At 42.3% G+C, this 23,640-nt stretch overlaps 5 protein-coding genes across 5 annotated transcripts; 2 read left to right on the top strand and 3 right to left on the bottom strand.

The window, feature by feature from the left end:
* Nucleotides 1–6,558: 6,558 nt before the first annotated feature.
* On the bottom strand, nucleotides 6,559–7,593 carry LOC128870568 (uncharacterized). Its single transcript, XM_054113220.1, has one exon. It carries the CDS (start codon nucleotides 7,591–7,593, stop codon nucleotides 6,559–6,561), a length of 1,035 nt encoding a protein of 344 aa, XP_053969195.1.
* A 444-nt stretch (nucleotides 7,594–8,037) lies between these two features.
* On the bottom strand, nucleotides 8,038–12,108 carry LOC128870566 (uncharacterized). The gene is made up of 2 exons (XM_054113219.1): nucleotides 9,646–12,108; nucleotides 8,038–9,540 (listed from the first exon to the last, which is right to left on the bottom strand). The coding sequence occupies exons 1-2, from the start codon at nucleotides 12,106–12,108 to the stop codon at nucleotides 8,038–8,040; spliced, it is 3,966 nt and encodes a 1,321-aa protein (XP_053969194.1).
* Nucleotides 12,109–14,375: 2,267 nt separating this feature from the next.
* Nucleotides 14,376–17,048, bottom strand: LOC128870565 (uncharacterized). Its single transcript, XM_054113218.1, has 2 exons — nucleotides 15,984–17,048; nucleotides 14,376–15,878 (listed from the first exon to the last, which is right to left on the bottom strand). Exons 1-2 carry the CDS (start codon nucleotides 17,046–17,048, stop codon nucleotides 14,376–14,378), a joined length of 2,568 nt encoding a protein of 855 aa, XP_053969193.1.
* Nucleotides 17,049–18,987: 1,939 nt separating this feature from the next.
* On the top strand, nucleotides 18,988–20,712 carry LOC128870564 (uncharacterized). The gene is made up of 2 exons (XM_054113217.1): nucleotides 18,988–20,052; nucleotides 20,158–20,712. Exons 1-2 carry the CDS (start codon nucleotides 18,988–18,990, stop codon nucleotides 20,710–20,712), a joined length of 1,620 nt encoding a protein of 539 aa, XP_053969192.1.
* Nucleotides 20,713–21,098: 386 nt separating this feature from the next.
* Nucleotides 21,099–23,285, top strand: LOC128870563 (uncharacterized). The gene has a single exon (XM_054113216.1). It carries the CDS (start codon nucleotides 21,099–21,101, stop codon nucleotides 23,283–23,285), a length of 2,187 nt encoding a protein of 728 aa, XP_053969191.1.
* The last annotated feature ends 355 nt before the right edge of the window (nucleotides 23,286–23,640 follow it).

Genomic DNA, 23,640 nt, shown 5'->3' with positions numbered 1-23,640 from the left:
AATTGAAACGAAAAATTCATGGATGATCAGGAAAAAGACGATTGTTTCTTAGTTATTCATATGCGTTGGTTTGAAATTTAAAAACAATCTCCTTTTTTCCTGATTTTCAATTTATCTATACATACTAATATTATAAGAGGAAAACTTTGTTTGTTTGTTTGGTTGTAATGAATAGGCTCAAAAACTACTGGACCGATTTTAAAAATTCTTTCACCATTCGAAAGCTACATTATCCACGAGTGACATGGATTATATTTTATTTTGGAAATAGGGCTCGAGATATAGGTCAAAACGTGGACCCGGGTAACCTTTGGTTGAGTATGTACAATATGGGAATCAAATGAAAGCTGTTGATAAGTGCTTTAATACGGGGTAATTTTCATATCTATTGATAACTAGGGTATCGAAATATATCCCAAAACGTTGACCCGCCGTGTCTTTGCGCCGAATTAAACCAAACTTACACACATTGTTAAGTAGGTATTGAAGATGGTTTCCGTATAGTTTGGATACCTATTGGTAGATAGGGTCTCGAGATGGAGACCAAAACGTGGACCCTAGAATGTGTTTGTACAATATGGATATCAAATGAAAGCTGTTGATAAGTGTTTTAATACGGGGTAATTTCCACACCTATTGATGACTAGGGTCTCGAAATATATGCCAAAACGTGGACCCGCCGTGTCTTTGCACCGAATTAAACCAAACTTACACACATTGTTAAGTAGGTATTGAAGATGATTTCCGTATAGTTTGAATACCTATTGGTAGATAGGGTCTCGAGATATAGGTCAAAACGTGGACCCGGGTAACCTTCTTACGTGTATGTACAATATGGGTATCAAATGGAAGCTGTTGGTGAATGCTTTAGCTCAGAGTATTTTTCATGCCGCTCCGTGAATGGGGTCTCGAGATAGAGACCAAAACGTGGACCCTAGAATGTGTTTGTACAATATGGATATCAAATGAAAGCTGTTGATAAGTGTTTTAATACGGGGTAATTTCCACACCTATTGATGACTAGGGTCTCGAAATATATGCCAAAACGTGGACCCGCCGTGTCTTTGCACCGAATTAAACCAAACTTACACACATTGTTAAGTAGGTATTGAAGATGATTTCCGTATAGTTTGAATACCTATTGGTAGATAGGGTCTCGAGATATAGGTCAAAACGTGGACCCGGGTAACCTTCTTACGTGTATGTACAATATGGGTATCAAATGGAAGCTGTTGGTGAATGCTTTAGCTCAGAGTATTTTTCATGCCGCTCCGTGAATGGGGTCTCGAGATAGAGACCAAAACGTGGACCCTAGAATGTGTTTGTACAATATGGATATCAAATGAAAGCTGTTGATAAGTGTTTTAATACGGGGTAATTTCCACACCTATTGATGACTAGGGTCTCGAAATATATGCCAAAACGTGGACCCGCCGTGTCTTTGAACCGAATTAAACCAAACTTACACACATTGTTAAGGAGGTATTGAAGATGGTTTCCGTATAGTTGGAATACCTATTGGTAGATAGGGTCTCGAGATATAGGTCAAAACGTGGACCCGGGTAACCTTCGGATGTGTATGTACAATATGGGTATCAAATGGAAGCTGTTGGTGAATGCTTTAGTATAGAGTATTTTTCATGCTGCTCCGTTACTGGGGTCTCGAGATATAGGTCAAAACGTGGACCCGGGTAACCTTTGGTTGAGTATGTACAATATGGGTATCAAATGAAAGCTGTTGATAAGTGCTTTAATACGGGGTAATTTTCATATCTATTGATAACTAGGGTATCGAAATATATGCCAAAACGTGGACCCGCCGTGTCCTTAAACCGAATTAAACCAAACTTTAGGAGGTATTGAAGACGGTTTCCGTATAGTTTGGATACCTATTGGTAGATAGGGTCTCGAGATATAGGTCAAAACGTGGGCCCGGGTAACCTTCGAACGTGTATGTACAATATGGGTATCAAATGGAAGCTGTTGGTGAATGCTTTAGCTCAGAGTATTTTTCATGCCGCTCCGTGAATGGGGTCTCGAGATAGAGACCAAAACGTGGACCCTAGAATGTGTTTGTACAATATGGATATCAAATGAAAGCTGTTGATAAGTGCTTTAATACGGGGTAATTCTCATATCTATTGATGACTAGGGTCTCGAAATATATGCCAAAACGTGGACCCGCCGTGTCTTTAAACCGAATTAAACCAAACTTACACACATTGTTAGGTAGGTATTGAAGATGATTTCCGTATAGTTGGAATACCTATTGGTAGATAGGGTCTCGAGATATAAGTCAAAACGTGGACCCGGGTAACCTTCGAACGTGTATGTACAATATGGGTATCAAATGGAAGCTGTTGGTGAATGCTTGAGCTCAGAGTATTTTTCATGCCGCTCCGTGAATGGGGTCTCGAGATAGAGACCAAAACGTGGACCCTAGAATGCGTTTGTACAATATGGATATCAAATGAAAGCTGTTGATAAGTGTTTTAATACGGGGTAATTTCCACACCTATTGATGACTAGGGTCTCGAAATATATGCCAAAACGTGGACCCGCCGTGTCTTTGCACCGAATTAAACCGAACTTACACACATTGTTAAGTAGGTATTGAAGATGATTTCCGTATAGTTGGAATACCTATTGGTAGATAGGGTCTCGAGATATAAGTCAAAACGTGGACCCGGGTAACCTTCGAACGTGTATGTACAATATGGGTATCAAATGGAAGCTGTTGGTGAATGCTTTAGCTCAGAGTATTTTTCATGCCGCTCCGTGAATGGGGTCTCGAGATAGAGACCAAAACGTGGACCCTAGAATGTGTTTGTACAATATGGATATCAAATGAAAGCTGTTGATAAGTGTTTTAATACGGGGTAATTTCCACACCTATTGATGACTAGGGTCTCGAAATATATGCCAAAACGTGGACCCGCCGTGGCTTTGCACCGAATTTAACCAGACTTACGCACATTGTTAAGTAAGTATTGAAAATGGGTTTCGTAAAGTTTGGTTGCAATTCGGAGCACTGGCAACGGGTACAGCGTTCTTTTGAACCAGCCATAATGTCGCTTACTTTTTTAACGCTTGGGGCGGAACTGAACTGTCAAATTGACAGTGTGAGTTACAATGTGTCAATATTTCTTTCTGATTTGGATGCCATAAGGAAAAAACGTAAGTGCAACATGTAAAAATTGTTTGTGAATTTGTTTGGAGTGGATTTTGGAACAGTGAATAATTTCTTACGAAATTTGAGAATTTAATGTGAAATCCAAATGAAATTACGTGTTCGTGGAAAAAAAAATTTTTTTAGTTTTTTTTTTGAAAAATATTAATGGATACTGGGTAAAAAAGCTCCAATGCTTAATAAAACATATAAATTGAAACGAAAAATTCATGGATGATCAGGAAAAAAGACGATTGTTTCTTAGTTATTCATATGCGTTGGTTTGAAATTTAAAAACAATCTCCTTTTTTCCTGATTTTCAGTTTATCTATACTAATATTATAAAGAGGAAAACTTTGTTTGTTTGTTTGGTTGTAATGAACAGGCTCAAAAACTACTGGACCGATTTTAAAAATTCTTTCACCATTCGAAAGCTACGTTATCCACGAGTAATCGAGATGGGTTGTAACAGGTGGTGAATCGCAGCGGCAAAGGGGAGCGATATTGGCCGCACAGTCATCACTTGACATAGGTTACGAATCCAATGTTCAAATCGATCAACTAGTACGTAGATTTTGGGAGGTTGAAAGTTGCTGTGAATCTGTCGCCACATACTCCAAAGAAGAGCTTGACTGCGAGGCGCATTTTAAGGCCAATTATTTGCGTTTGTCTACAGGGAACTATTCGGTCCGGCTACCAGCAAAAGTTAATATTGATCTCTTGGGCGGCTCTTATCAACAAGCGTTTCGTCGTTTTCTTAATCTAGAGCGAAAATTGGACCGCCACCCACAGCGGAAGGCCCAATATGCAGCATTCATACGGGAATATTTGAATCTAGGACATATGTCACTGGTTACTAAGAACAATCTGCGGTATTGCAAATACTTTCTGCCGCATCACTGTGTTTTGAAGGAAGAGAGCACAACTACAAAACTCCGCGTTGTATTCGATGGCTCTGCGGTTTCATCTTCTGGATACTCGTTGAACGACTTGCTTATGACAGGACCCACCATACAACCTAAGCTGTTCAACACATTGCTTCGGTTTAGAACCTTTCCAATCGCTTTGACGGGTGACATATGTAAGATGTATCGTTGTGTACGAGTCTCAGAGCCCGATAGTTATCTGCAGTGCATCTTGTGGCGTGACTCCCCACAGCAGCCGGTCAACGTCTTTAAACTTGACACAGTCACTTATGGTACAAGACCAGCTTCATTCCGCTCAATTCGTTCGATGCACCAGTTAGCCATTGATGAACAAACTGTCTACCCCATAGGCTCAAAAATATTAAAGCGCGATTTTTATGTCGATGATCTTATTACAGGCGGTGAGTCCATTCAAGAAGTCAAGGAAATTATGAGTCAAACTACAAAGCTGCTGGAAAAAGGAGGATTCAAGTTGAGAAAGTGGTGCTCCAGTAATCCTGAATTGTTGCAGACGATACCACCTGATGATCGAGAAACACGACTTAAGTTCGACGATGGAAGCGATATAACTAAAACACTCGGTTTAACTTGGGATCCTGCATCAGATTGCCTATTGTTCGCGTTCTCACCAATGCAGCCTTCATCAAAACATTGCAAGCGGTCCATTTTGTCAACTATTGCTCGTTTTTATGACCCACTCGGTCTCATCGGCCCTATTAAAGGCTAAAATCTTTCTTCAACAAATCTGGAAAGAAAGGCTTGACTGGGATGAAAGTTTGCCTTCATCACTACATTCATCGTGGCTTAGTTTGTGTGCAGATTTTGGCCGCATACCGCAAATAAAGTTTCCCCGTTTGTCAATCCAGCAGAATGGCGCCTATGAAATTCATGGTTTTAGTGACGCCAGCATCCCTCCCATGAGGGTATGAGATCTAACGGCGCAGCTTCCTCCCAATTTGCCTGCGTGATACTGTCGATTTTTTGCAGAAGAGTGTGTACGATTATACACCCCGCTATTTGCTCCGAATTCCCCATGGTGCGTAGAGCGCGCAGGTTTGCATTTACCTTGTCGGATAATTCGCGAAGCTTCACCGCTGAAGAAGTGTCCACCTTTTTGATGCCCATAATCTCAGTGATGTGTGCCTGAAAAATAAGACGCTTATTGTTAAATCTTTTGTTAAGCAAATCTAGAGCCACAGAGTAGTTGTTGCCACTCATCTCCAACGAACGAATTGCATCCAGAGCTGGACCCTTCAGATATGAACGTAGGTGCTGCAACTTCTCGACATCCGTGAGGTCCGGATCCTTGTCTATAACGGTTGAAAACAAGGAAAAGAAATCTGTGTATTCCGTATGTCCTCCACTGAATGTAGGCAGTCTGAGCTCAGGCAAACGTGGTCGACTTTGCAAAACAACTGTTTGCCCTTCCAAAACCGGATCGTGCCGCATGGTTGAGCAGGATGGCATTTGAGATTGACGTTTATGAATCTCACGCCGTATACGACACCGAAGTAAAAGGAGTAGCTCTTCAAAATTTGAACGCAGTGCTCCGCCGATTTCGTCAAAATTGAGCTCCTCTAAGCTGTCATGAGCCAAGTTAAACGTGCTGGAAATATGTTCGAGGCACTCCAACCGTACCTTTAAATCTACTTCGGTGAATGGATTAATTTTTTCGCCTTCGATTGCCCGTTCAATCGATTGTGCTTGTGCATAAATTGATTGCGCCTTACGTTTGTAAAAAATCACCATATCCTCAGGTGACAACCGAGAAGCTTCGTTTGTTGCCATCATACAAAATATTAAAAATGTATTAACGAACAATAATATATATATATATATTAAAATTGTATGCACGGGTTAAAGTTAGCAGTTTATACCGTTTGAAGTTAGCGGTATGAGCAGGTTGAAGTTAGCGGGATATACCGTTTGAAGTTAGTGTTTTTATTGTTTTTTTTTAAGTTCGTACATATGCTACTTTAGTTATGTACGTGTGCTTCTGTACTTCACTTCAACTGTATTTTGTTTTATTTATTTCAACTATTTTTTATTTTATTTATTTCAACAATTTTTTATTTTATTTATTTCAATAGATATATTCCACGAGAATTTAAATAGGATTATATTAATCGCGATCACGTCGGGGTCACCAAAATGTGTAGTCAACGGGCATTTTCGTTAACTGTTCTTTCAACGAAAAGAAAAACACGCTATTCCGAAAAAATACAATTTATTTTATATACACATGTATATATATATATTCGAAGTTAAGGTAAATAGAAAATTACGGCACGGCGCCTCGAATTAATCTGCGCGACGTGGTATACGATCCAATTGCGACTGACTTTGCCCTGCAGTTGGGCGTAGATATATACTTGCTTTGATTGCTGCGCAGAGCAATTTACAAAAGTTTGTATATATGTACATACAGGTGTTAAAGTGCATGAGAGAGGGCAAGTGCATCGTTTATGTTGGTTGCGCTGACTGCGCTGCTTTCTGCATAACCAAACATCCTCCCCCCGTTGGAAGACTCTGGCTTTCAACCTCATCCTGTCTTGGCAATGGGCATAGCTTTCGGATGGCTCTTCGGATGACTCCATTTGCAGTCTTTAGTACAGCGACACGTGCCACACGATCTGATCCATATATTAGTTCGGTGACTCTTGCTAGGGGCCACTTGAGAGGAGGCAGATTTTCGTCCTTTACTAAAACTATGTCGTTGACGCAGAGTTCGAAATTCTGTGTGCGCCACTTTGAGCGCTGCTGCAAGGTAGTTAAGTACTCCTCATGCCAACGTGCCCAAAATATCTGCTGGTAGTATGATACGCGCTGCCATTGATCCAAACGATTAAAGTTAATCTTCGTGACATCTGGTTCAACGTAAGTAGAGATAGGAGCAGTGCCAATGAAGTGAGCTGGAGTTAGAACGTCTAAATCAGCCGGATTGTCTGAAAGTGGAAACAAAGGTCTTGAGTTAATAATTGCCGCTATGTGGCAAATAAGTGTGCGCAGTTCATCGAAGTTTAATAATGACGAGCCCACCGAGCGATGAAAATGATATTTCGCAGTTTTAACGGCCGCTTCCCAAAGCCCACCAAAGTGTGGAGAGCGAGGTGGAATGAAATGCCATTCTATGGTATTAGCTAGACAAAATTCATGAACTGCTTGCACATGATTATCGCTCAGGAATAAACGTTTTAATTCTGCCATCTCATTCTTAGCGCCGACAAAGTTGGTTGCGTTGTCCGACCATATACGAGTGGGGCGACAACGCGTTAGGATGAACCGCTTTAGTGCATTTAAGAATGCCTTCGTTGATAAGTCTGCTACGAGCTCCAGGTGCACAGCTTTCGTGGCAAAGCATATGAATATGCAAATGTAACATTTTATGGGTTGCTTGTTGCGTATTTCGTTTTTATAATGGAATGGTCCACAATAATCGACGCCTGTGACCATAAATGCATAAGATGAGTTTACCCTATCTTCCGGAAGATCAGCCATAATATGTTCCGCTAAGTGCGGTTTAGCTCGGAAGCATAGAGTGCATTTGCTTACAACGTTCGAAACAGTTTTTCGTCCGCCAATAGGCCAATACTGCAGCCGAATGTATGCTAGATATATGGATCAAAATGTGTAGTCAACGAGCATTTTCGTTAACTGTTCTTTCAACGAAAAGAAAAACACGCTATTCCGAAAAAATACAATTTATTTTATATACACATTTATATATATATATTCGAAGTTAAGGTAAATAGAAAATTACGGCACGGCGCCTCGAATTAATTTGCGCGACGTGGTATACGATCCAATTGCGACTGACATTGCTCTGCAGTTTGGCGTAGATATACATATACTTGCTTTGATTGCTGCGCAGAGCAATTTACAAAAGTTTGTATATATGTACATACAGGTGTTAAAGTGCATGAGAGAGGGCAAGTGCATCGTTTATGTTGGTTGCGCTGACTGCGCTGCTTTCTGCATAACCAAACATCCTCCCCCCGTTGGAAGACTCTGGCTTTCAACCTCATCCTGTCTTGGCAATGGGCATAGCTTTCGGATGGCTCTTCGGATGACTCCATTTGCAGTCTTTAGTACAGCGACACGTGCCACACGATCTGATCCATATATTAGTTCGGTGACTCTTGCTAGGGGCCACTTGAGAGGAGGCAGATTTTCGTCCTTTACTAAAACTATGTCGTTGACGCAGAGTTCGAAATTCTGTGTGCGCCACTTTGAGCGCTGCTGCAAGGTAGTTAAGTACTCCTCATGCCAACGTGCCCAAAATATCTGCTGGTAGTATGATACGCGCTGCCATTGATCCAAACGATTAAAGTTAATATTCGTGACATCTGGTTCAACGTAAGTAGAGATAGGAGCAGTGCCAATGAAGTGAGCTGGAGTTAGAACGTCTAAATCAGCCGGATTGTCTGAAAGTGGAAACAAAGGTCTTGAGTTAATAATTGCCGCTATGTGGCAAATAAGTGTGCGCAGTTCATCGAAGTTTAATAATGACGAGCCCACCGAGCGATGAAAATGATATTTCGCAGTTTTAACGGCCGCTTCCCAAAGCCCACCAAAGTGTGGAGAGCGAGGTGGAATGAAATGCCATTCTATGGTATTAGCTAGACAAAATTCATGAACTGCTTGCACATGATTATCGCTCAGGAATAAACGTTTTAATTCTGCCATCTCATTCTTAGCGCCGACAAAGTTGGTTGCGTTGTCCGACCATATACGAGTGGGGCGACAACGCGTTAGGATGAACCGCTTTAGTGCATTTAAGAATGCCTTCGTTGATAAGTCTGCTACGAGCTCCAGGTGCACAGCTTTCGTGGCAAAGCATATGAATATGCAAATGTAACATTTTATGGGTTGCTTGTTGCGTATTTCGTTTTTATAATGGAATGGTCCACAATAATCGACGCCTGTGACCATAAATGCATAAGATGAGTTTACCCTATCTTCCGGAAGATCAGCCATAATATGTTCCGCTAAGTGCGGTTTAGCTCGGAAGCATAGAGTGCATTTGCTTACAACGTTCGAAACAGTTTTTCGTCCGCCAATAGGCCAATACTGCAGCCGAATGTATGCTAGTAGGGAACGAGGACCCGCGTGCAAATTGCGCCTATGAAAATGCATAATGATTGCCTGAGTGACAGGATGACGCCTCGGCAGTATGACTGGATGCTGCGCCTCGAAGTCGAGCGCTGAATTTTTCAGTCGTCCACCCACACGAAGCAATCCACAACTATCGATGAATGGTGAGAGCGACGCAATGCAACTAGATGCCTTCACACCTTGACCGGCTTGAAGGCATTTGAGATCCTCTTTGAAGTGAAGCCTTTGGATAGTGCGCAGGAGTAGTTTTGTGCCTCGGCGTATGCAATCAACAGTCAGTCCAGAAAGCCGCAAGCGATTTTGGAACTTATAAATGTAACCAAAAACATGCTGTAATTTTTCAAATGAATTTATGAATTTACACCTGAGTGTTATGTCAACGTACTCAGATGTCGCAAATAACACCCTTTTGCGCATTTCTGGGAGTTGACTGACTTGACTGCAAGGGTTTGGCCAATTGTTTTTATCTTGAGCTAAAAAATCCGGTCCATGCAGCCATAGAGATGAGTTAATGAGGTCGTTAGAGGTTGCACCTCTGGATAAAATATCAGCTGGGTTAAACTTCGTAGGCACGTAGCGCCATTCCATACCCGCAGTCAACTCCTGTATAGTGGCTATGCGATTAGCTGTAAAGATTTGAAATCTTGAAGGTTCGTCGCGGATCCAGGATAACACCACCGTCGAATCAGACCAACAATAATATCGACACAAGAAAAGTTTCATTTGAGCTATTTCATGCATGAGTTGCGCCAACAGGGAGGCACCGCACAACTCCAGCCTTGGAACCGTAAGAGTTTTTAAGGGCGCTACACGAGATTTTGAACATAGCAGTTGCCCCTGGTTTCTTCCTTGACTGACTGACACGACGTAAAGACAAGCTCCGTATGCTTCGATGCTGGCGTCACTAAAACCATGAATTTCATAGGCGCCATTCTGCTGTATTGACAAACGGGGAAACTTTATTTGCGGTATGCGGCCAAAATCTGCACACAAACTAAGCCACGATGAATGTAGTGATGAAGGCAAACTTTCATCCCAGTCAAGCCTTTCTTTCCAGATTTGTTGAAGAAAGATTTTAGCCTTCGAAATAATAGGGCCGATGAGACCGAGTGGGTCATAAAAACGAGCAATAGTTGACAAAATGGACCGCTTGCAATGTTTTGATGAAGGCTGCATTGGTGAGAACGCGAACAATAGGCAATCTGATGCAGGATCCCAAGTTAAACCGAGTGTTTTAGTTATATCGCTTCCATCGTCGAACTTAAGTCGTGTTTCTCGATCATCAGGTGGTATCGTCTGCAACAATTCAGGATTACTGGAGCACCACTTTCTCAACTTGAATCCTCCTTTTTCCAGCAGCTTTGTAGTTTGACTCATAATTTCCTTGACTTCTTGAATGGACTCACCGCCTGTAATAAGATCATCGACATAAAAATCGCGCTTTAATATTTTTGAGCCTATGGGGTAGACAGTTTGTTCATCAATGGCTAACTGGTGCATCGAACGAATTGAGAGGAATGAAGCTGGTCTTGTACCATAAGAGACTGTGTCAAGTTTAAAGACGTTGACCGGCTGCTGTGGGGAGTCACGCCACAAGATGCACTGCAGATAACTATCGGGCTCTGAGACTCGTACACAACGATACATCTTACATATGTCACCCGTCAAAGCGATTGGAAAGGTTCTAAACCGAAGCAATGTGTTGAACAGCTTAGGTTGTATGGTGGGTCCTGTCATAAGCAAGTCGTTCAACGAGTATCCAGAAGATGAAACCGCAGAGCCATCGAATACAACGCGGAGTTTTGTAGTTGTGCTCTCTTCCTTCAAAACACAGTGATGCGGCAGAAAGTATTTGCAATACCGCAGATTGTTCTTAGTAACCAGTGGCATATGTCCTAGATTCAAATACTCCCGTATGAATGCTGCATATTGGGCCTTCCGCTGTGGGTGGCGGTCCAATTTTCGCTCTAGATTAAGAAAACGACGAAACGCTTGTTGATAAGAGTCGCCCAAGAGATCAATATTAACTTTTGCTGGTAGCCGGACCGAATAGTTCCCTGTAGACAAACGCAAATAATTGGCCTTAAAATGCGCCTCGCAGTCAAGCTCTTCCTTGGAGTATGTGGCGACAGATTCACAGCAACTTTCAACCTCCCAAAATCTACGTACTAGTTGATCGATTTGAACATTGGATTCGTAACCTATGTCAAGTGATGACTGTGCGGCCAATATCGCTCCCCTTTGCCGCTGCGATTCACCACCTGTTACAACCCATCCTAACCTAGTTTTCTGTAGGCACGGTAGACCGTGAGCTAACTTTATTTGTCCAATGCATAAGAGATCATAGAAGAGGCTGGCTCCAATAAGCATGTCTATTCGTTGCGACTTGAAAAAACCTCGAACTGCTAAACAAATGTTCGACGGTATTTTCCAATGAGAAATATCCAAAGTAAAAGAGGGTTGATTGTCCGTTATGTTAGGAGCAACCAACGCTGTAATGCAGGTAGAGTACTCCGAGTTTTGAGACTGAATAGTAATATTGACAGTCAAACCATCAGAGGCGAAGTTTGCATTACCAAGACCCGATACGTAGGTGGATGACTTGGTTTTTCGCAACTGCAGTTGATGAGCAAGACGAGACGTTATAATATGCAACTGCGACCCTGAGTCGAGCAGTGCACGACATGGCACCCATGTACCTGCGCTGTTCTTAACATTGATGACAGCAGTGGCTAGAAGCACAGGACTGAGATTCTGAGCAGATGTGACAATTGACGTTGTTTGTGAGATTGCAGCCAAGGTGTGGTGTGCGACTGAAGTTGAAACAAGCTTAGAGGTGTTTGGAGGTGCTAATTGGGAGGATGCTTGCACTGAAGATGCAGGACCTTGTGACGACATTGGTGAAGAAGAGGAGTCGATATGTAGCAGACTATGGTGCTTGGATCCACACGTACGACATAGACCAGCATTGCACGTTCGAAGCTGATGGCCTTTTCTGAGGCAGTTTAAACACAAAGCAAGCCTTTTGACCTCCTTAAGACGGAGTTGTGTAGATAAATTTAAAAAACGGGTGCATGAATATACAGCATGGTCTGTGTTGTCGCAAAAAACACAGCCATTGGTTGAATTGTTTGTATTGTTAGTAGCAATAAATGATTTTCTACCATGGTTAATAGTTCTACTATTTTTTCCCACCTGTGAGCCACGAGTATACGCTGCCATGGAATGTTCTACATTCTCCAGCCTTTGACAACGCTTCTCCAGGAAATTTGTAAACTGCTCCCATGAGGGCATGAGATCTAACGGCGCAGCTTCCTCCCAATTTGCCTGCGTGATACTGTCGACTTTTTGCAGAAGAGTGTGTACGATTAAAAATGTGTAGTCAACGAGCATTTTCGTTAACTGTTCTTTCAACGAAAAGAAAAACACGCTAGTCCGAAAAAATACAATTTATTTTATATACACATGTATATACATATATTCGAAGTTAAGGTAAATAGAAAATTACGGCACGGTGCCTCGAATTAATCTGCGCGACGTGGTATACGATCCAATTGCGACTGACTTTGCCCTGCAGTTGGGCGTAGATATATACTTGCTTTGATTGCTGCGCAGAGCAATTTACAAAAGTTTGTATATATGTACATACAGGTGTTAGAGTGCATGAGAGAGGGCAAGTGCATCGTTTATGTTGGTTGCGCTGACTGCGCTGCTTTCTGCATAACCAAACATCCTCCCCCCGTTGGAAGACTCTGGCTTTCAACCTCATCCTGTCTTGGCAATGGGCATAGCTTTCGGATGGCTCTTCGGATGACTCCATTTGCAGTCTTTAGTACAGCGACACGTGCCACACGATCTGATCCATATATTAGTTCGGTGACTCTTGCTAGGGGCCACTTGAGAGGAGGCAGATTTTCGTCCTTTACTAAAACTATGTCGTTGACGCAGAGTTCGAAATTCTGTGTGCGCCACTTTGAGCGCTGCTGCAAGGTAGTTAAGTACTCCTCACGCCAACGTGCCCAAAATATCTGCTGGTAGTATGATACGCGCTGCCATTGATCCAAACGATTAAAGTTAATCTTCGTGACATCTGGTTCAACATAAGTAGAGATAGGAGCAGTGCCAATGAAGTGAGCTGGAGTTAGAACGTCTAAATAAGCCGGATTGTCTGAAAGTGGAAACAAAGGTCTTGAGTTAATAATTGCCGCTATGTGGCAAATAAGTGTGCGCAGTTCATCGAAGTTTAATAATGACGAGCCCACCGAGCGATGAAAATGATATTTCGCAGTTTTAACGGCCGCTTCTCAAAGCCCACCAAAGTGTGGAGAGCGAGGTGGAATGAAATGCCAATCTATGGTATTGGCTAGACAAAATTCATGAACTGCTTGCACATGTGTCTCGCTCAGGAATAAACGTTTTAATTCTGCCATCTCATTCTTAACGCCAACAAAGTTGGTTGCGTTGTCCGACCATATACGAGTGGGGCGACAACGCGTTAGGATGAACCGCTTTAGTGCATTTATGAATGCCTTCGTTGATAAGTCTGCTACGAGCTCCAACTGCACAGCTTTCGTGGCAAAACATATGAATATGCAAATGTAACATTTTATGGGTTGCTTGTTGCGTATTTCGTTTTTATAATGGAATGGTCCACAATAATCGACGCCTGTGACCATAAATGCATAAGATGAGTTTACCCTATCTTCCGGAAGATCAGCCATAATATGTTCCGCTAAGTGCGGTTTAGCTCGGAAGCATAGAGTGCATTTGCTTACAACGTTCGAAACAGTTTTTCGTCCGCCAATAGGCCAATACTGCAGCCGAATGTATGCTAGATATATGGATCAAAATGTGTAGTCAACGAGCATTTTCGTTAACTGTTCTTTCAACGAAAAGAAAAACACGCTATTCCGAAAAAATACAATTTATTTTATATACACATTTATATATATATATTCGAAGTTAAGGTAAATAGAAAATTACGGCACGGCGCCTCGAATTAATTTGCGCGACGTGGTATACGATCCAATTGCGACTGACATTGCTCTGCAGTTTGGCGTAGATATACATATACTTGCTTTGATTGCTGCGCAGAGCAATTTACAAAAGTTTGTATATATGTACATACAGGTGTTAAAGTGCATGAGAGAGGGCAAGTGCATCGTTTATGTTGGTTGCGCTGACTGCGCTGCTTTCTGCATAACCAAACATCCTCCCCCCGTTGGAAGACTCTGGCTTTCAACCTCATCCTGTCTTGGCAATGGGCATAGCTTTCGGATGGCTCTTCGGATGACTCCATTTGCAGTCTTTAGTACAGCGACACGTGCCACACGATCTGATCCATATATTAGTTCGGTGACTCTTGCTAGGGGCCACTTGAGAGGAGGCAGATTTTCGTCCTTTACTAAAACTATGTCGTTGACGCAGAGTTCGAAATTCTGTGTGCGCCACTTTGAGCGCTGCTGCAAGGTAGTTAAGTACTCCTCATGCCAACGTGCCCAAAATATCTGCTGGTAGTATGATACGCGCTGCCATTGATCCAAACGATTAAAGTTAATATTCGTGACATCTGGTTCAACGTAAGTAGAGATAGGAGCAGTGCCAATGAAGTGAGCTGGAGTTAGAACGTCTAAATCAGCCGGATTGTCTGAAAGTGGAAACAAAGGTCTTGAGTTAATAATTGCCGCTATGTGGCAAATAAGTGTGCGCAGTTCATCGAAGTTTAATAATGACGAGCCCACCGAGCGATGAAAATGATATTTCGCAGTTTTAACGGCCGCTTCCCAAAGCCCACCAAAGTGTGGAGAGCGAGGTGGAATGAAATGCCATTCTATGGTATTAGCTAGACAAAATTCATGAACTGCTTGCACATGATTATCGCTCAGGAATAAACGTTTTAATTCTGCCATCTCATTCTTAGCGCCGACAAAGTTGGTTGCGTTGTCCGACCATATACGAGTGGGGCGACAACGCGTTAGGATGAACCGCTTTAGTGCATTTAAGAATGCCTTCGTTGATAAGTCTGCTACGAGCTCCAGGTGCACAGCTTTCGTGGCAAAGCATATGAATATGCAAATGTAACATTTTATGGGTTGCTTGTTGCGTATTTCGTTTTTATAATGGAATGGTCCACAATAATCGACGCCTGTGACCATAAATGCATAAGATGAGTTTACCCTATCTTCCGGAAGATCAGCCATAATATGTTCCGCTAAGTGCGGTTTAGCTCGGAAGCATAGAGTGCATTTGCTTACAACGTTCGAAACAGTTTTTCGTCCGCCAATAGGCCAATACTGCAGCCGAATGTATGCTAGTAGGGAACGAGGACCCGCGTGCAAATTGCGCCTATGAAAATGCATAATGATTGCCTGAGTGACAGGATGACGCCTCGGCAGTATGACTGGATGCTGCGCCTCGAAGTCGAGCGCTGAATTTTTCAGTCGTCCACCCACACGAAGCAATCCACAACTATCGATGAATGGTGAGAGCGACGCAATGCAACTAGATGCCTTCACTCCTTGACCGGCTTGAAGGCATTTGAGATCCTCTTTGAAGTGAAGCCTTTGGATAGTGCGCAGGAGTAGTTTTGTGCCTCGGCGTATGCAATCAACAGTCAGTCCAGAAAGCCGCAAGCGATTTTGGAACTTATAAATGTAACCAAAAACATGCTGTAATTTTTCAAAAGAATTTATGAATTTACACCTGAGTGTTATGTCAACGTACTCAGATGTCGCAAATAACACCCTTTTGCGCATTTCTGGGAGTTGACTGACTTGACTGCAAGGGTTTGGCCAATTGTTTTTATCTTGAGCTAAAAAATCCGGTCCATGCAGCCATAGAGATGAGTTAATGAGGTCGTTAGAGGTTGCACCTCTGGATAAAATATCAGCTGGGTTAAACTTCGTAGGCACGTAGCGCCATTCCATACCCGCAGTCAACTCCTGTATAGTGGCTATGCGATTAGCTGTAAAGATTTGAAATCTTGAAGGTTCGTCGCGGATCCAGGATAACACCACCGCCGAATCAGACCAACAATAATATCGACACGAGAAAAGTTTCATTTGAGCTATTTCATGCATGAGTTGCGCCAACAGGGAGGCACCGCACAACTCCAGCCTTGGAACCGTAAGAGTTTTTAAGGGCGCTACACGAGATTTTGAACATAGCAGTTGCGCCTGGTTTCTTCCTTGACTGACTGACACGACGTAAAGACAAGCTCCGTATGCTTCGATGCTGGCGTCACTAAAACCATGAATTTCATAGGCGCCATTCTGCTGTATTGACAAACGGGGAAACTTTATTTGCGGTATGCAGCCAAAATCTGCACACAAACTAAGCCACGATGAATGTAGTGATGAAGGCAAACTTTCATCCCAGTCAAGCCTTTCTTTCCAGATTTGTTGAAGAAAGATTTTAGCCTTCGAAATAATAGGGCCGATGAGACCGAGTGGGTCATAAAAACGAGCAATAGTTGACAAAATGGACCGCTTGCAATGTTTTGATGAAGGCTGCATTGGTGAGAACGCGAACAATAGGCAATCTGATGCAGGATCCCAAGTTAAACCGAGTGTTTTAGCTATATCGCTTCCATCGTCGAACTTAAGTAGAGTTTCTCGATCATCAGGTGGTATCGTCTGCAACAATTCAGGATTACTGGAGCACCACTTTCTCAACTTGAATCCTCCTTTTTCCAGCAGCTTTGTAGTTTGACTCATAATTTCCTTGACTTCTTGAATGGACTCACCGCCTGTAATAAGATCATCGACATAAAAATCGCGCTTTAATATTTTTGAGCCTATGGGGTAGACAGTTTGTTCATCAATGGCTAACTGGTGCATCGAACGAATTGAGAGGAATGAAGCTGGTCTTGTACCATAAGTGGCTGTGTCAAGTTTAAAGACGTTGACCGGCTGCTGTGGGGAGTCACACCATCGTTTTGGTGACCCCGACGTGATCGCGATTAATATAATCCTATTTAAATTCTCGTGGAATATATCTATTGAAATAAATAAAACAAAAAATAGTTGGTAAATAAAATAAAAAATTGTTGAAATAAATAAAATAAAAAATTGTTGAAATAAATAAAATAAAAAATTGTTGAAATAAATAAAATAAAAATAGTTGAAATAAATAAAACAAAATACAGTTGAAACAAATAAAACAAAGTACAGTTGAAACAAATAAAACAAAAAGCAGTTGAAATAAATAAGACAAAATACAGTTGAAGTGAAGTACAGAAGCACACGTACATAACTAAAGTAGCATATGTACGAACTTAAAAAAAAAACAATAAAAACACTAACTTCATACGGTATTCCGGTAGTTTTATCTTCCAACGGTATATCCCGCTAACTTCAACCTGCTCATACCGCTAACTTCAAACGGTATATCCCGCTAACTTCAACCTGCTCATACCGCTAACTTCAAACGGTATAAACTGCTAACTTCAACCCGTGCATACAATTTTAATATATATATATATTATTGTTCGTTAATACATTTTTAATATTTTGTATGATGGCAACAAACGAAGCTTCTCGGTTGTCACCTGAGGATATGGTGATTTTTTACAAACGTAAGGCGCAATCAATTTATGCACAAGCGCAATCGATTGAACGGGCAATCGAAGGTGAAAAAATTAATCCATTCACCGAAGTAGATTTAAAGGTACGGTTGGAGTGCCTCGAACATATTTCCAGCACGTTTAACTTGGCTCATGACAGCTTAGAGGAGCTCAATTTTGACGAAATCGGCGGAGCACTGCGTTCAAATTTTGAAGAGCTACTCCTTTTACTTCGGTGTCGTATACGGCGTGAGATTCATAAACGTCAATCTCAAATGCCATCCTGCTCAACCATGCGGCACGATCCGGTTTTGGAAGGGCAAACAGTTGTTTTGCAAAGTCGACCACGTTTGCCTGAGCTCAGACTGCCTATATTCAGTGGAGGATATACGGAATACACAGATTTCTTTTCCTTGTTTTCAACCGTTATAGACAAGGATCCGGACCTCACGGATGTCGAGAAGTTGCAGCACCTACGTTCATATCTGAAGGGTCCAGCTCTGGATGCAATTCGTTCGTTGGAGATGAGTGGCAACAACTACTCTGTGGCTCTAGACTTGCTTAACAAAAGATTTAATAATAAGCGTCTTATTTTTCAGGCACACATCACTGAGATTATGGGCATCAAAAGGGTGGACACTTCATCAGCGGTGAAGCTTCGTGAATTATCCGACAAGGTAAATGCAAACCTGCGCGCCCTACGCACCATGGGGAATTCGGAGCAAATAGCGGGGTGTATAATCGTACACACTCTTCTGCAAAAAGTCGACAGTATCACGCAGGCAAATTGGGAGGAAGCTGCGCCGTTAGATCTCATACCCTCATGGGAGCAGTTTACAAGTTTCCTCAATGGCTAACTGGTGCATCGAACGAATTGAGAGGAATGAAGCTGGTCTTGTACCATAAGTGATTGTGTCAAGTTTAAAGACGTTGAACGGCTGTTGTGGGGAGTCACGCCACAAGATGCACTGCAGATAACTATCGGGCTGTGAGACTCGTACACAACGATACATCTTACATATGTCACCCGTCAAAGCGATTGGAAAGGTTCTAAACCGAAGCAATGTGTTGAACAGCTTAGGTTGTATGGTTCGCCCGATAGTTATCTGCAGTGCATCTTGTGGCGTGACTCCCCACAGCAGCCGGTCAACGTCTTTAAACTTGACACAGTCACTTATGGTACAAGACCAGCTTCATTCCTCTCAATTCGTTCGATGCACCAGTTAGCCATTGATGAACAAACTGTCTACCCCATAGGCTCAAAAATATTAAAGCGCGATTTTTATGTCGATGATCTTATTACAGGCGGTGAGTCCATTCAAGAAGTCAAGGAAATTATGAGTCAAACTACAAAGCTGCTGGAAAAAGGAGGATTCAAGTTGAGAAAGTGGTGCTCCAGTAATCCTGAATTGTTGCAGACGATACCACCTGATGATCGAGAAACACGACTTAAGTTCGACGATGGAAGCGATATAACTAAAACACTCGGTTTAACTTGGGATCCTGCATCAGATTGCCTATTGTTCGCGTTCTCACCAATGCAGCCTTCATCAAAACATTGCAAGCGGTCCATTTTGTCAACTATTGCTCGTTTTTATGACCCACTCGGTCTCATCGGCCCTATTATTTCGAAGGCTAAAATCTTTCTTCAACAAATCTGGAAAGAAAGGCTTGACTGGGATGAAAGTTTGCCTTCATCACTACATTCATCGTGGCTTAGTTTGTGTGCAGATTTTGGCTGCATACCGCAAATAAAGTTTCCCCGTTTGTCAATACAGCAGAATGGCGCCTATGAAATTCATGGTTTTAGTGACGCCAGCATCGAAGCATACGGAGCTTGTCTTTACGTCGTGTCAGTCAGTCAAGGAAGAAACCAGGCGCAACTGCTATGTTCAAAATCTCGTGTAGCGCCCTTAAAAACTCTTACGGTTCCAAGGCTGGAGTTGTGCGGTGCCTCCCTGTTGGCGCAACTCATGCATGAAATAGCTCAAATGAAACTTTTCTCGTGTCGATATTATTGTTGGTCTGATTCGGCGGTGGTGTTATCCTGGATCCGCGACGAACCTTCAAGATTTCAAATCTTTACAGCTAATCGCATAGCCACTATACAGGAGTTGACTGCGGGTATGGAATGGCGCTACGTGCCTACGAAGTTTAACCCAGCTGATATTTTATCCAGAGGTGCAACCTCTAACGACCTCATTAACTCATCTCTATGGCTGCATGGACCGGATTTTTTAGCTCAAGATAAAAACAATTGGCCAAACCCTTGCAGTCAAGTCAGTCAACTCCCAGAAATGCGCAAAAGGGTGTTATTTGCGACATCTAAGTACGTTGACATAACACTCAGGTGTAAATTCATAAATTCATTTGAAAAATTACAGCATGTTTTTGGTTACATTTATAAGTTCCAAAATCGCTTGCGGCTTTCTGGACTGACTGTTGATTGCATACGCCGTGGCACAAAACTACTCCTGCGCACCATCCAAAGGCTTCACTTCAAAGAGGATCTCAAATGCCTTCAAGCCGGTCAAGGTGTGAAGGCATCTAGTTGCATTGCGTCGCTCTCACCATTCATCGATAGTTGTGGATTGCTTCGTGTGGGTGGACGACTGAAAAATTCAGCGCTCGACTTCGAGGCGCAGCATCCAGTCATACTGCCGAGACGTCATCCTGTCACTCAGGCAATCATTATGCATTTTCATAGGCGCAATTTGCACGCGGGTCCTCGTTCCCTACTAGCATACATTCGGCTGCAGTATTGGCCTATTGGCGGACGAAAAACTGTTTCGAACGTTGTAAGCAAATGCACTCTATGCTTCCGAGCTAAACCGCACTTAGCGGAACATATTATGGCTGATCTTCCGGAAGATAGGGTAAACTCATCTTATGCATTTATGGTCATTATAAAAACGAAATACGCAACAAGCAACCCATAAATACATAAAATATAGTTGAAACAAATAAAACAAAATACAGTTGAAACAAATAAAACAAAAAGCAGTTGAAATAAATAAGACAAAATACAGTTGAAGTGAAGTACAGAAGCACACGTACATAACTAAAGTAGCATATGTACGAACTTAAAAAAAACAATAAAAACACTAACTTCATACGGTATTCCGGTAGTTTTATCTTCCAACGGTATATCCCGCTAACTTCAACCTGCTCATACCGCTAACTTCAAACGGTATATCCCGCTAACTTCAACCTGCTCATACCGCTAACTTCAAACGGTATAAACTGCTAACTTCAACCCGTGCATACAATTTTAATATATATATATATATTATTGTTCGTTAATACATTTTTAATATTTTGTATGATGGCAACAAACGAAGCTTCTCGGTTGTCACCTGAGGATATGGTGATTTTTTACAAACGTAAGGCGCAATCAATTTATGCACAAGCGCAATCGATTGAACGGGCAATCGAAGGTGAAAAAATTAATCCATTCACCGAAGTAGATTTAAAGGTACGGTTGGAGTGCCTCGAACATATTTCCAGCACGTTTAACTTGGCTCATGACAGCTTAGAGGAGCTCAATTTTGACGAAATCGGCGGAGCACTGCGTTCAAATTTTGAAGAGCTACTCCTTTTACTTCGGTGTCGTATACGGCGTGAAATTCATAAACGTCAATCTCAAATGCCATCCTGCTCAACCATGCGGCACGATCCGGTTTTGGAAGGGCAAACAGTTGTTTTGCAAAGTCGACCACGTTTGCCTGAGCTCAGACTGCCTATATTCAGTGGAGGATATACGGAATACACAGATTTCTTTTCCTTGTTTTCAACCGTTATAGACAAGGATCCGGACCTCACGGATGTCGAGAAGTTGCAGCACCTACGTTCATATCTGAAGGGTCCAGCTCTGGATGCAATTCGTTCGTTGGAGATGAGTGGCAACAACTACTCTGTGGCTCTAGATTTGCTTAACAAAAGATTTAACAATAAGCGTCTTATTTTTCAGGCACACATCACTGAGATTATGGGCATCAAAAAGGTGGACACTTCTTCAGCGGTGAAGCTTCGTGAATTATCCGACAAGGTAAATGCAAACCTGCGCGCTCTACGCACCATGGGGAATTCGGAGCAAATAGCGGGGTGTATAATCGTACACACTCTTCTGCAAAAAGTCGACAGTATCACGCAGGCAAATTGGGAGGAAGCTGCGCCGTTAGATCTCATACCCTCATGGGAGCAGTTTACAAATTTCCTGGAGAAGCGTTGTCAAAGGCTGGAGAATGTAGAACATTCCATGGCAGCGTATACTCGTGGCTCACAGGTGGGAAAAAATAGTAGAACTATTAACCATGGTAGAAAATCATTTATTGCTACTAACAATACAAACAATTCAACCAATGGCTGTGTTTTTTGCGACAACACAGACCATGCTGTATATTCATGCACCCGTTTTTTAAATTTATCTCCACAACTCCGTCTTAAGGAGGTCAAAAGGCTTGCTTTGTGTTTAAACTGCCATAGAAAAGGCCATCAGCTTCGAACGTGCAATGCTGGTCTATGTCGTACGTGTGGATCCAAGCACCACAGTCTGCTACATATCGACTCCTCTTCTTCACCAATGTCGTCACAAGGTCCTGCATCTTCAGTGCAAGCATCCTCCCAATTAGCACCTCCAAACACCTCTAAGCTTGTTTCAACTTCAGTCGCACACCACACCTTGGCTGCAATCTCACAAACAACATCAATTGTCACATCTGCTCAGAATCTCAGTCATGATGTTGTGCTTCTAGCCACTGCTGTCATCAATGTTAAGAACAGCGCAGGTACATGGGTGCCATGTCGTGCACTGCTCGACTCAGGGTCGCAGTTGCATATTATAACGTCTCGTCTTGCTCATCAACTGCAGTTGCGAAAAACCAAGTCATCCACCTACGTATCGGGTCTTGGTAATGCAAACTTCGCCTCTGATGGTTTGACTGTCAATATTACTATTCAGTCTCAAAACTCGAAGTACTCTACCTGCATTACAGTGTTGGTTGCTCCTAACATAACGGACAATCAACCCTCTTTTACTTTGGATATTTCTCATTGGAAAATACCGTCGAACATTTGTTTAGCAGATCGAGGATTTTTCAAGTCGCAACGAATAGACATGCTTATTGGAGCCAGCCTCTTCTATGATCTCTTATGCATTGGACAAATAAAGTTAGCTCACGGTCTACCGTGCCTACAGAAAACTAGGTTAGGATGGGTTGTAACAGGTGGTGAATCGCAGCGGCAAAGGGGAGCGATATTGGCCGCACAGTCATCACTTGACATAGGTTACGAATCCAATGTTCAAATCGATCAACTAGTACGTAGATTTTGGGAGGTTGAAAGTTGCTGTGAATCTGTCGCCACATACTCCAAGGAAGAGCTTGACTGCGAGGCGCATTTTAAGGCCAATTATTTGCGTTTGTCTACAGGGAACTATTCGGTCCGGCTACCAGCAAAAGTTAATATTGATCTCTTGTCGCAATTGGATCGTATACCACGTCGCGCAGATTAATTCGAGGCGCCGTGCCGTAATTTTCTATTTACCTTAACTTCGAATATATATATATACATGTGTATATAAAATAAATTGTATTTTTTCGGAATAGCGTGTTTTTCTTTTCGTTGAAAGAACAGTTAACGAAAATGCTCGTTGACTACACATTTTGCGACTTCGATGACTACACACACCAAAATGTGTAGTCAACGAGCATTTTCGTTAACTGTTCTTTCAACGAAAAGAAAAACACGCTATTCCGAAAAAATACAATTTATTTTATATACACATGTATATACATATATTCGAAGTTAAGGTAAATGGAAAATTACGGCACGGCGCCTCGAATTAATCTGCGCGACGTGGTATACGA

Source organism: Anastrepha ludens, chromosome Y (genome assembly GCF_028408465.1).
Source record: "Anastrepha ludens isolate Willacy chromosome Y, idAnaLude1.1, whole genome shotgun sequence".
Classification (NCBI taxonomy): domain Eukaryota; kingdom Metazoa; phylum Arthropoda; class Insecta; order Diptera; family Tephritidae; genus Anastrepha; species Anastrepha ludens.
Note: the sequence above shows the minus strand (reverse complement) of the source record. Positions and strands in the feature narration are given on the sequence as shown.